The sequence below is a fragment of the Mesoplodon mirus genome (assembly GCF_964341445.2).
Source record: "Mesoplodon mirus genome assembly, chromosome: 1".
NCBI lineage: Eukaryota > Metazoa > Chordata > Mammalia > Artiodactyla > Ziphiidae > Mesoplodon > Mesoplodon mirus.
In genome coordinates this window covers 230,664,774-230,679,138 of record NC_138976.1, presented here as the reverse complement: position 1 = coordinate 230,679,138, position 14,365 = coordinate 230,664,774, and the positions used below count along the sequence as shown (strand labels likewise).

Sequence of the window (14,365 nt, the reverse complement as noted above, 5' to 3'; positions counted from 1 at the left end):
TCTACAGAACTACTAAGGCTGAACTAAGGTCATGAAAGGAAATCAAGTAATCAAATGTATTATTCAGTTAAAAGTCCATTAGCTTTTATAGACAGTAAGTTATTAAAAAGCTCTGGGATAAAGACAGCTATACACCTTTACGACAAAAGTAAGCACATGAATCATACAGTGATCCTTTTCTGCCCACCAAGGATACACTAAGTTTACACCTTTGAAAATCTGAATGCTATCAGATAAGTGAGAGAATTTAGCAGTCTCTACATTTAAGAAAATCATAAGAAAATGCTCCACAAAGTAAAAACAGATCCATCTGGAAAATTAAACTGAAAATCATTTTTTCATTGAAAACATATTTTAAAAACAGTTAAGGACAAGAGAATTCAGGTAATTCATTCATATGCAGAGTTAAATATATGAAAAATGTTCAACTCACTGGTAAAAACAGAAAGATAAACTTTGAAGAGTTGATACCATTACTCATTCATTAAACACACAATTTTTAAGTAAATGATAATAGTTGGTGTTATTTAGAGTATGAACTCTCACATACTATTTACAGCACTACACAATGTTTCTTGAAGGAAAATCAGACATCATACAATATACCTTTTTGAATTACACTTACAGAAATTTATTTTATGGAAATAACGTGGATATGAACACAGATACAGCCGAACGTGGTTATAGCAAAACAAAAATAGAAATCCAAAGGCCCAACAATAAAAACAGATTAAAGAAAGCATGATATAGCAGAACAATGGAATTTGTTGCCATTCAGAAGGATATGAGAGAATATTTGACAATATGACAAAATGCTGTTTTTGTAAAAATAATATTTGTAATAATTTTATAATATGTACTAAATAGAAAAGCTGGTTACAAAGAGTATGCATAATATCCTATTATGTTAAGAAGTCACATATATGTAAAAATTACATATATGAAAAGTAATATAATAAAATGATATGTGATTACTTACATTTCTAAATTTTCTATAATGTTCTAATCTCTTAATAAGAAAAAAATTGGTTACATATTTTTAAAACAGAGAGTGAGAAAAGATAAGAGGTCTGGAAAACTTTTACCAGAAAGTGCAGATGCACATCTACTAATCTTTCTAGGTACAAATTAGGCAACACGGCACTTCTATCCCTTTAAGACATAATGCTCAAGCTTAGTCTAATACTAAAAATGGAATCTGGGTTGGGAATGGGAGAGGGGGAGAGAAGAAGAGGATGTAAGAGGGATGTTCTGCTCAAATGAAAGTAGACCCTATGAAGAGACCCTGCACGTGGAGCCAATGAGGCAGCCTTTGTCCTAGCTGTACTCTCCATGGCAATTTCTTTTCAGTATTGGAGAGAAGATGGAGGGTTTTTCTTGTTTCTGTTTGTTTTGATGAGTGTGTTTCCGTGTGTATGTGTTTGTGTTTTTAAGGGGTTAAAACTCAATATTATAGCTTATCAAAGAAAAATAGTAAATGTGAAATGTTATCAAATGGATAACGTTTTCCATCTGAGGAGCGTACTTGCCTTTGGGTTGTTGGCATCAAATAGACCAGTTGAAAGTCCAATCAGCAAGGAATTCTGTTTTTTCTTTCTTGGTGGTAAACCAGAGTGAGATCGAAGTGGAGAGGATTCTTCTGGTGAACAGAGGACTGACTGGACTTGAGAGGCTGCTTTCAAGTGTTTATGGAAAAATGGTTCTGGTTGCATAGATTCATCTACATCACACTCAGAGTGTGGAGAACCATCCACTCCAGGTTCTGTGGAATAAAGGAAAGATTACATGACAAGTCTATACAGTACTCAGTGTGCTCAGTGATACTGAAAAAGTATACTATTTAACATGAATCATAGAAAAAACTCCATGAAAAACAAAATCAAATATATATGTGATTTTATTACCTTATAAATAATCTTTAACCAGGTATGTTTTATTTTCAGAAAGGAGATTTAATTTGTTAAATTCTTCCATTATAACAGAAGTTCAAAAATGTGACACAAATGCAAGGACATGTGAAAAAGTACTGTTTAAACACTCAGTAGCTCCAGGTTATCTTTGTTCCTATAGATTAGATATTAAAAAACTGTACTTCTTATATTTTAATTAATACTATTAGAAATAAGAAGACCACTTATTTAATGTCCTGAGATACTGGCTTAGCTTTGGCAAGCAATTCTTTTTGTTTTGAACATTCAGTAAGATAACTGACCAAAAAGTTACACTGCCCACATTGCCAAGCAATACAGGCTTATAAATGCAGAGTCCAGCAGCCATAAAAAAGAATGAAATTCTGCCATTTGCAGCAACGTGGACCTGGAGAAAATAATGCTTAGTGAAATAAGTCAGGCAGAGAAAGACAAATACTGTATGATGTCACTTATATGTGTAATATAAAAAATAATACAAATGAAGCTATGTACAAAACAGAAGCAAATTCACAGACATAGAAAACAACCTTGTGTTTACCGAAAGGGAGAGGGAATGGGAAGGACAAATTAGGAGTACAGGGTTAACAGATACACACTACTGTGCATAAAACAGATAACCAACAAATATAGCACAGGGAACAATACCCAATATCTTGTAATAACCTATAATGGAATCTAATCTGCAAATTAAAAAAATGAATCACTATGCTGTGCACCTGAAATTAACACAATATTGTAAATCGACTATGCTTCAAAAAAAAATAATAAAAAAATAAATGTGGAGTCCAGTGCTCTATGCCTATTATATTTTTTAGATAATTAAGGTTAGTGGTTAGCTATGCTCTCTATTAATATAGAGTCCAAATAGAACAGGTTAGTGCTAACGACCTTCCAGAAAGTAATCAGGCCAATACAGTGATGCTCACCTACATGAACTTCACTAAGGTGATCCATGCTCCTCGGGGCTCCATCTTCAGAAACTTCATTTTGCTCAATGGTGATCCTATCTTCCAACCTGCCACAAACAGAAACACCAGTTAGGAAAACATGGTTTACTAGAAATAAAAACACTCTCAAATACAAAAGAGCGGGAGAAACAAAAAGAGTGGAAGACAGTTCACGAGAGCCCTGTGATGCCTCTTCTGAACACTCGTCTCACTTATACACACACCGTCTCTCATAAGCACAATCCTATGTTTCAGCCATTCAAACCTTCCACCAGTCACGCTCATTCACAACAACCAGGCTCGACAGTCTCATCCCAGTGGTTCCCAAAGTGCAGCCCCTAGACGTCAGCAACACATGGAGACCTGTGTGAAATGCAAATTCTCAGGCCCTGCCCTAGTCCTGTGAATCAGGAACTTTGGGGGATAAGGCTGAGACAGTTGTTTTAAAATGTTGCAATGTTTGAGAACCACTTCTGTAAGCAATCAAAATGCCCCTTAATATCAGAGAATAGAAAACAATGATGATATACACTATGAAATATTATACAGCTATTTAAAACATGAAGTAGAGATCTGTATAACGAGATATGGAATGATAGTCAAGGTATGTTATTAAGTAAGCAATTTTCAGACCAATTTATATTAAATGATGTTAGGATTTGAAAAAATGCTGGGTAGCACAGTAAAAGGAATAGAATAATATGCACAAAAACATTTTAACCCTTAAAGGGAATGAACTGATTTATGTAAAGAAGGACTCTCAATTTTTATCTCAATACATGCTGGGAACTAAATGGATGTATTAATTTTTTAACAAAAATGTAAAAACTAGAAAAATACATTGAAAAAGTTGCCAGTAATTTATTTCTGGGGTTTTCGTTTATAAGGCAGTTTTAATTTTGCTAGTACTTTTTAGTCCATTTCAAATTTAAATAATTTTTTACTTTTTCAGTTTTAAATTTTGAGCAATTTTCTATTTTTATTTCTAAAAGTTTTTCTTTATTTTTAATCATACAAGTAATACATTTCTTCATTTGAAATGTAATGTTCCTTGGTTCCTCAAAAAATGAAACATAAAATTACCATATGCTGTGGCAATTCCACTCCTAAATATGTATACTCAAAAGAACTGAATACAGGTGTGCAAACATAGAATTGTACACAATGTTCATAGCAGTACTATTCAAAAGAACCAAAAGGAAGAAGCAACTCTGGAAATGACCCACCATCATCTGCTGACTGTTGTCAACTGCTCAATGGATAAACATATAGGGTATATTCATATAATGGAATATTATTCAGCTATAAAAAGGAATGAAGAACTGATACATCCTAAAACACAGATAAGCTTTGCAAACAGTATGATAAGTAAAAGAAGCCAGATGCAAAAAGCCACACACTGTACCGTTCCACAGGAAATGTGAAATCCACAATAGGCAAATCCACAGAAATAGAAGCAGATCAGTGGTGCCAGGAGCTGGGGGAGGGGAACATGGGGAGTGGCTGCTTATGGGCACAGGGGTTCCTTTGGGGTTGAGAGAATGTTCTGGAACCACATAGTGGCAAATTGTGCACTTTAAAATGATTAAAATGATAAATTTTATGTTACATAAATTTTACCTTAATTTAAAAAAAGTGATTCTTTTAGGAGTCCCCTAACCACTCAATTCCCAGTTGCCTTTACTGTTATCAGTTTTGTGTACATCTTACCATACTTTTCCCTTAAATTTACGTACATGTATATTCACTTAAGGATACATAATAATTTTGATAGGACTATCATAGCATTACTCTAATATATGGAAATGTTTTTTATTCAATATAATTTTATTCTGTTAATCATTCAACATTTTGACACATTTCCATATTAATACATAGAGCTCCACTTTATTTCAGGGCTGCATACCCACTATGCAGTATGCTGAGAACAGTATTTTAGCTCCTTCCATGTCAATGATTATTTAGACTATTTCAAATGATTTCCTATGGCTCTCCTGCAGTAAACATGCTCGTACAGCTTTGCATCCGTGTCCAAGTCCAGCCCACCTCCTGTTTTCACAGGTAAAGTGGTACTGGAGCAGCCATGCTCACCTGCTCATGTGTTACCTATGGCTGCTTTTGCAGGACAAAGGCAGAACCGAACAACTGCATCACAGACCATACGGTCTACACGGCCAAAAAAGTGTACAATCCGGCCCTTTACAGAAAACATTTGACAATCCCTGTTACAAGCACAGCAAAGGAAGGAACTTCCAAGTAGTTTTTAAGCAGGAAGATAAAAAGAACACCAAAATACTACAGTGATTTCCCACGACGAAAGGGAACTTCAGATGACTCTCCAGAGCACTAATGCAAAAATCCTAAAATGAAGCATTAGCAAACAGAAGCACATTAAAATAGTAGCACATCATGGCCAAGTAGAGTTCACTAAGGTATGCAGGATAGTTCAATATTAGGTAACCTATTAATATAATTCATTATACCAATAGATAAAGGAAAACAATTATATGAATGGTTCCATAGATACCGAAAGGTCATTTGACAAAATACACTCCTTTTTTAGCCAGTAAAATACGAGTAAATACTGATCTGAGCTAGAAATTATAGTCATGCCTAACGAGGGTTAACATTAGAATCATTTCACTGAAATTAAGAACAAGACAAAGATAGCCCTATTTCCAATATTTAACACTGTATAAAAGGTGTACTAAGCAATGGAACTGGAGAGAAAGAAACGAGTGTTAAAAAAAACTGGAAAGGACTTCCCTGGTGGCGCAGTGGTTGAGAGTCCGCCTGCCGATGCAGGGGACACGGGTTCGTGCCCCGGTCTGGGAGGATCCCACATGCCACAGAGCAGCTGGGCCCATGAGCCACGGCTGCTGAGCCTGCGCGTCCAGAGCCTGTGCTCCACAACAGGAGAGGCCACAACAGTGAGAGGCCCGCCTACCGTAAAAACAAAAACAAAAACTGGAAGGACATAGAGCCATCATTATTTTCATATGATATGACTGTATATCTGAAAAGTACAAAAGAGTCAACTGAAAATCTATCATGAACAATAGTAGATACCAGTAAGATGGTGGGGTACAAAATCAATATAAAGAAATCCACAGCTTTCATATATACAACCTTCTAGTCACAAGATCTCACAGAGGAATAGGCACCATTTATAACACCAAACAAAAGATAATAAAGCTAGGAATAAGCTTACCCATAAAAGCACAAAGCCTAGATAAAGAAAACTCCCAACCTGATCAAAAAACAAGGCCTATTCTGTTCTTCCTGGACAGGAAGAACACACACAGCATGTTCATGTCCTGCATTAATTTATGATAGCGTCCCGATAAAATATAAACTGATTTTTTTTTATGTGAGGGAAGGTGGGCTAAATTTAATAAGTTCTAAATTCAGATGAAAAATTATACAGGCAAGAAGAGCGATGAAAGTGAATAAGCCTTACATGATCTTAAAACATCTTTTACATTTTAATTAAAACAGTGTGTACCAGCACACTGAACAAAGATCAGTGGAACAGGAAAATAAAGTACAAGCATGAACCCAAAGAATTAAGAAAATTCAGTACATATTAAAAGTGGCATTTTAAATCTGTGCAGGAAAGGTGGGCTCCTTAATAAATGGAGTTACGACAACTGTGTAAGCCATCTGGAAGAAAAACCGAGTCCATGGACACCAGGATAAATTCCAAATAGATCAAAGAGGTAAATGTAAGAAGCACCTACATGAAAAGTACCAGAAGAAAGACTGAAATACTCTTTGATAACCTTAGAGAAAACAAAATTTCTCTAAATAACTATCAAAATCCAGGTAAACATGACAACGTAAAAACAAACAACCAAGAAACTTCTGCATGGCAAAAAAATAAAACATAAGTGACCAACAGTGAAAAAATAGTTACAATTCACATAATAACCAAGGCAAATATCTCTAATATTTAAGGAGTTCTTACCAATTTATCAAAGACCAAACAACCAAATTTTAAAAATGGGTCAAAGATGTAAACAGGGAATTCACAGAAAAGGAAATACAAATGCGACTTAAACATCTGAAAAGATGTGCTCAACTTTACTAATAAAAAGAAAGAGATAAACTAAGACCCCAAACTGAGATACTACTTTTTACCTATCAGATTGGCAAACATCAAAAACTTTGGTAATAAAAGTTTGGCAAGGCTGTGGGGAAAACAGGAGGTTTCACACATTCTTTCTGAGTGCATAAACTAGTACAGTCCCTGGGGTGAACAATAATTGCATTTATAAAATCATACTTCTTTGCCTCTATCCTCCAGATACACAGCAGTCCCCCCTTACCCACAGGGGGATACAGTTCAGGACCCCCAGTGGATGCCTGAAGCATGGACAGAACCGAACCATGTTTTCCGTTCATGCCTTTTACCCACACATTTAATGGCTTTTCATCTTAATAACTAAGCACCTATCACACCCTGTAGGTGTAACTTCTTACAGTTTGAGGTTCGACAGCAAAAGTAGCACAGATCTCCTTTTCCATCTTCACAACTTCACAGATAGAAGCTTCGTCCTTAACACAGACCTTAGCAACCTCAGGTATACGATTATTTTCCTTCTTGGTTAGGTCGAGAACTTTCACCTTTCACTTAAAGGAAGCATCTTGTGGCTTCTCTTTGGCACATCCGAACTGCCAGCATCACTACTCCTGTGCTTTGGGGCTGTTATTAAGCCAAACAAGGGTCACATGAACACGAGCACTGGGACACCCAGACAGCAGATCTAATAACCTAGACGGCTACGAAGGGACTGACACGCAGGTAGCACACACACAGTGTGGACACGCTGAATGAAGGGATGGTTCACATCCTGCACAGGACACGAGGACAGCAGGATAGGTCACCATACCACTCAGAACAGCACACAATTTAAAACTTATGAATGTGTATTTCTGGAGTTTTCCATTTCATATTTTGGGACTGTGGTTGATGGCAGGTAATTGAAACCATGAAGAGTGAAACCCTGTTGAATAAGGGGGGATGACTGCACTACATACATGCAAAATACCCTTATTATTTAGGTTATCCACTATAGCATCATTTGTAGTACCAACTACTGTAGGAGGCTCATCAGAGTTATAGTATATTCATACAATGGACTACTACATAGCCATGAAATAACAAAAAAGAGGAGGCCCTCTGTGTGTCAGTATGAAAAAATTCCCAGGTTACTGACTAAAATAAAAAATGTGTACATTATACTAACAACTGTATTTAAAAGCGAGCGAGACTGTATATTCGCTTCTGCTCCTGTTTATGTTAATATTCATTACTATCAAACATGTCTGGAAAGAGGAGAGAGTGGGAATTTGCTGGATGGGGATAGAAGTGGGAAAGAGACTTTTCACTGTTTATCTTTATATACTTGTGGATTTCTGAACCACATGAATGTAATATCTATTCCCAAATTAAACTATTTTTATAAGGTATTATAATAGGATTTAATATAATATTGGGTTGTTACACTATTTCTTTAAAAGGTATTACAGAAAGGGACCAGGTTTTGAAATGTAAGAAAGAGGTAACGTACTCAGCCTCCTTTGCTTCTTTAATCTCACTAACCCACACGTCGAGTACAGGGCATGGCAAGCCACCATCCCCGTCTGCTCCACTTGGCTCCTGCAGAAATTCTGCTTCCAAGTCATCAGGCTCTGCACGGCAAAACATAACAAGAAAGAGGTCTGAAAGCAAAATCCATTTAGAGAAAATGGAATAAACCTCCTATAAATTATCATACCCAGTTTTAGGCTAAAGTATTAATAGTAATTACCACGAAAAATTTAATATTTTATCTAAAGATCTTTAATCTTACTGTGTTGACTCTCTAGTTGTTTCTGAAATAACAGACTTCCTTTTGTATTTTCACTGCAATAAAAATACCCCAAAGAAATACAGTACACTGTATTTTGATTATTATAAAAATTTTCATTAAAATTTCAGTAATATGTAAATTGCTTTCTTGAAGGTATAAAAACTAGTTTAAAGAACAACACTATCTGTGGTTAGAAATATGGAAGGGGAGAAGATATCATTGATTAGTAACTGATGGGAAAGTTCAATCATCAAAAAAAAACAAACAAAAAAACACCTAACATCCCATTACCTGGACTTTTACAATGATATTGAGAACATAATTGGAGTGCACTAAATCTATTTTCCTAGACTCTCAGACAATTAACAACCAGGGTACTACCTCTGTTTTCTGGCAGTGGCTCATTTTTCATCTGGGTGATAGTTCCTGGAAGTAAATAGTAATGAGAAACGGTTTCTGTCTTCATTTGTTAGCTTTTCTTTTTCTTCTCCAATTCTTATTTCAGCCACCATGACCACCGCTTTTTTCCCTAAAATCCAGATACTCTTTCCTTCTGTATTTTAAAAGTTTCCAATCAGTTGTCCAGTTTAGAAAGATGATTGGTATTGTAACCAATCTTTAAAGTTCTTATCTTTTACTCAAATGATTTTTTGGTCATGCATACAAGGTAAGCAATTGGGGGAGGGGGATCCTTAAGAATTTTTTTTAATGAGTATTTGTTCTCTAGAACCTTAAGCCCTATCAATATGACTCATTCTACAAACGAGATTTGTCAATGTACTGCCCATAAAGTCGAAAATATTTACTACGTGACTCTCTGTAGAAGTTTGCCAACTCTTGCACTAGGCTATACAGCCTCTATTATATGCCTAACAGGGTTTTTCTTTGTTTCTTTTTAAGAAAAGGCGTAAGGTACGTGTTAACTATGAGTATAATGAATAAGACTATTTACATAACTATTAAGTTGCTATGGTGAATTAAAGACAACCACACATGAAGCAAGGTGTCCAGCGTTCCTCTCATCTAGAGGGGACTCTGTTGCCCCTCTCCTTGAGTTTGCCCTGGCAGTGAGATCGCCTGGACCAGCTGAGTACAGCTGGAGTCTTGTAAGCCAGTTCCACGTCCAGCCTTGAAGAGAACTGGCAGCTTCCACCTTGGAATCTGGAAGCCTAAGCCACAATGAAAGAAGTTTAACAATCCTGCAAAGACCACATGGCAAGGCCCTGACACTAAGCTAAGGGGCGGGACGCAGCGGAACAGGCCCAGCCAAGCGCTGCCGAGACGCCACAAGTGGGAGTGACACCATCTCCCACCCTCCAAGGAGGCGCAGCTGACAGCTCAACACCACTGAGCGATGCCAGCTGATGCCACAAGGAGGAGGAGAATCTTCCCAATTCCTTATGCACAAAAGTGTGAGATAAAACAAAACAGTTCTTTTAAGTCAGTAAGTCTGGGGAGTAATCTGCTTTGTAGCACTAGATAAGCAAGACAGAATTTCATATCTGAAGGTGGGGTGCTGCCATGACAAAGCTTCTACAAGTACAAGCGGCTTCTACAAGTACAAGCGGCTTCCACCTAGGGATCTGGGAGCCCTGTGAGACGTCAGATCACCCTGCTGGAAAGAGTGCATAGAAAGGCCTGGAGACCGCATGAAGAGGAAGGGGCGAGCCGGGCCCAGCCTCTGAGCTGCACCTGTCAGGACACCAGGTAAGCCCTCTCGGACCCATGAGACCAGATGATCACAGAGATAAGAGCACATGGATTAGAAAAGCACATGGCTGAGCCAGGCCTTGACTCAATTCCTAACACACAAAATCAGGAGACAGAGTAAAATGGCTGTTCTTTTAACACTAGGTTTTGGGGTGATTTGCTATGTGGCGATAAAAAAAAAAAGGCCAGTTACTAGAAAAAAGAGTGAACTTAATTTGAGATGAATCACCCAAACATATATACATATTTTGAAGATCTGTTCATAAAGAAGACATTAAAGTATTATTAAATCAAATCAATCTCATTTTGCCCCATTAAAACATACCATCCAAATTTCCTTCTGGTTTCAATGCCGTCTGTGGAGATGGCTCACTAAAGTTTGGACTGTCTGTCTCAACAGAAGAATCAACAGTAGCTGATGGGTTCATTTCAGGTGAAATACATTTTATTTTTTCTTCTCCAGTAATTAAGGGTTTGCACTCCTCCCCTTGAGGAGAAATCTCTGAAACAACAAAAAGATGAAAAATCATGCTACGTTCTCAAAGTGACTTGAGTTTTATCTGCACTTAGAACAAAGTTCATTATTACAGCAGGTAATTACTGGGTACGTTCTGTAATGTACTAGAAATTAATAAACGATTAAGGCACACGATAGCCACACTTAAGTCAAATTGGAAAGGCATTTTTGTTATAAAGACATTGTTTTTCAGGCTTTTCAGATCACTTAGAAAAATGTTTGCCTTTACTTAAAATCACAGCTCTCATTAAATTTAAAAGTGAGATAGTACTAAAACTCACTTGACAAGTATTCTGAACTTAGACATTTCAGCATTAAAGCAAGTTAGGGGCTTTCCCTGGTGGCGCAGTGGTTGAGAGTCCGCCTGATGATGCAGGGGACACAGGTTCGTGCCCCGGTCCGGGAAGATCCCACATGCCGCGGAGCGGCTGGGCCCATGAGCCATGGCCGCTGAGCCTGTGCGTCCAGAGCCTGTGCTCCACGGTGGGAAAGGCCACAGCAGTGAGAGGCCCGTGTACCGCAAGAAAAAAAAAAAAAAAAAAAAAAAAGGCAAGTTAGTACACATCAGTGTACTAACCTTTTTGAAGGTCTGACACCTAGTTTAATAGCTAGTTTAGCGTGTCTGGGTGGTGTTCTCCACATGAGCACCCAGTGATACCGCTGCTCTAGTACCTAGTTCTCTACAGCAATATATATTCCACTCTAAGCTCTGTGCCTCATCTGTAATCACTGATGACAAGCATGACTATGAAGAATGACCAAACTGTACAACTGAATAGGATATTCTTCTCAAACTATGGTGAAATACACATGTGATATGGCTGACCCGCATGGCTTTTCTATTTGCTGGGATTGGGTCTGCATTATGCCCATGGATAGACATTTTAATGATTAAGAATTATAAAAATCCCTTAAAATAAAATAACTTAAAATCAAAAATTTCCCATGGGATAGAGACATATTTCAGTGTCAAGCATAAAGATTCTTAAATATACAGAATTAGGTTACATCATTCATATGTGTATGATTTTGTAATAATACTCTCAAATTAATAAAAAGAGATTTCAATTTCTACCATTGTTGTATGAATGTAATTTTATTTTTTAATAACCATACTCATGTATGGTTTTGTTTATCCCAGTTGAGTTATTGTGTATGTATGCATAGCAATGTTTGTTCAAACATATTTTTGAATTTTCAATAATCATAAATCAAATCTTATCTTTATGTATAAAACCCTTTACGTAATATAAAATGTATAACATTATACATAACATTCAGAATACAATTATTTTGGCATGTTGGTTTGTATTTTTTTTTTTTTTTTTTTGCGGTACACGGGCCTCTCACTGTTGTGGCCTCTCCCGTTGCGGAGCACAGGCTCCGGACGCGCAGGCTCAGCGGCCATGGCTCACGGGCCCAGCCGCTCCGCGGCATGTGGGATCTTCCCAGACCGGGGCACAAACCCGCGTCCTCTGCATCAGCAGGCGGACTCTCAACCACTGCGCCACCAGGGAAGCCCTGGTTTGTATTTTTTTTTTTTTTTTTTTTTTTTGTGGTATGCGGGCCTCTCACTGTTGTGGCCTCTCCCGTTGCGGAGCACAGGCTCCGGACGCGCAGGCTCAGCAGCCATGGCTCACGGGCCCAGCCGCTCCGCGGCATATGGGATCCTCCCAGACCGGGGCACGAACCCGCATCCCCTGCATCGGCAGGCGGACTCTCAACCACTGCGCCACCAGGGAGGCCCCCTGGTTTGTATTTTTAATGTCCCAGTTGCAGTATTTAATTATTTGAAACAGACTGAAACTTGGTAATAGTCAATAAAGCTAAAAAAACCAAGTGGTAAAAAAAATAAACAAATAAACAAAAATAAATTTCTAAGGTGGCTAACATACATTTCTAAGGTGGCTTACTTGCCTTTTCCTTTAGATGAAACTTTTACATATATATATATAAATGTCAGAATGATATATTTATGTCAAAATGATATTTTTAAAATTATGAACTGTTTTTGTGTGTTTCTGGTAATTGCTCAGAGACTTCCCATACTTTAAAGTGACACCAGGAGAGGATGGATTCAGCTCAGAAAGATGACTGCAGTGACCTGGAAGATGCCTAGGGCAGTCCCATCCATTCCTTGGAGAAGCTCCTTTCCAGCTCACTGCTGGGAGCCCCCCTAACACCCATTCTGTCCTAGCTAATCTGCTGGACTTCTGTCTACAGCAATAAGCCTTCCTGTATCTATCTGGGCTGGTCAGTACATCTCCACGATGTTTTCTTCTCCCTCCCTCGGTCACTCCAATGCTCACATCTCGGAGATCCTGTCATTCAGTACAGCTCCTCAAAAAGCTCACTGTTAAATACCTCACCTTCTAATTCCCAACATCCTGTGTTTCCACTCACCTCCCTCTACTACCCCAACGCTAAAGAATGTTACTCGACCAGGACCTAAAATGCACTGATCCTACTATGGTTTCTCTCCCCATCGTCCCCATTAAAATCCAACTACAGCCCATCATTAAAAACATTCTCTTCCATACATCCTCAACTCACGGTATTCACAGAAAAACCCCAACTCCACATCAGTTCCATCTTCTGCCTGTCATGTCTGAACACATGTGGCTGGAAGAGTTGGAGCAAAACACAGAGCCTTGCTCCCTGGCCCCAGCTTCAGTTCATCATCACTGAAGTCAAGTGGGGCCTTGGAGTTGCCCATGTCCTCCTTATATAACACTGGGCTAGCAGGCACTGCCTGGTTCAGTTAACTCCTTAGGAAAAACAGTTGTGCACAGGTGCTTGTGAGCTGCTTTACGTCTTACGTCTTCCTGGTCAATGAGAACAGAACTACAGTGCAGCCCACGTTCTGGAACATCCTCCCTTCACCAAGCCTCATCGACAATGTGACAGGGACAGAGGTCACATCTGTGCTCTGCTCGTTCAGTCTCCGTGTTCTGCTACAAAACAATGTCTATTAAAACCAGGAACAAGGATGCCAGACAGCACTATGATTACTGAAGATTGCTCTGGAGGGTCTAACAATGCAGTGAGAAGGAAAGGGAATAATCAAATAAATACGGGACAAAAAACCCTATTTCTTATTACTGATGAGATAATCTGCACATTTATAAGATTTACAATGTCAAAGAAAAAAACTTAATAGATTTAATGAAATAATTCAGTAAGGAGTCTGGCTATAAAATTTTACATAGCTGGGTAACAGAAAGAATAGCTTTATTTTAACTAGAAATAACCTAGGGAAATGGAAAAAATACATCATCTATATTATAATAAAGACAAAAATATACCCATTGTATAAAAATAAATTTACCAAAAAGGTTTTAGAACTTAAATGAACAAAACAAAATGTTACTGAAAAACACAGAACAAGACTGGTGCAAAAAGAAA

General features: G+C 37.9%; 1 protein-coding gene across 5 annotated transcripts in view; it reads right to left on the bottom strand.

The window, feature by feature from the left end:
* The window catches only part of NEK1 (NIMA related kinase 1), a 204,507-nt gene that overhangs the window by 20,528 nt on the left and 169,614 nt on the right, over window positions 1–14,365 (bottom strand). For all 5 annotated transcript variants that reach the window (XM_082624999.1, XM_082625000.1, XM_082624997.1 and 2 more), the window contains 4 exons: window positions 10,769–10,945; window positions 8,452–8,572; window positions 2,858–2,946; window positions 1,530–1,762 (listed from right to left, as the gene is read on the bottom strand). In XM_082624999.1, coding sequence (XP_082481125.1) covers window positions 1,530–1,762; window positions 2,858–2,946; window positions 8,452–8,572; window positions 10,769–10,945 — 620 coding nt within the window. The remainder of the gene's footprint in view (window positions 1–1,529; window positions 1,763–2,857; window positions 2,947–8,451; window positions 8,573–10,768; window positions 10,946–14,365) is intronic.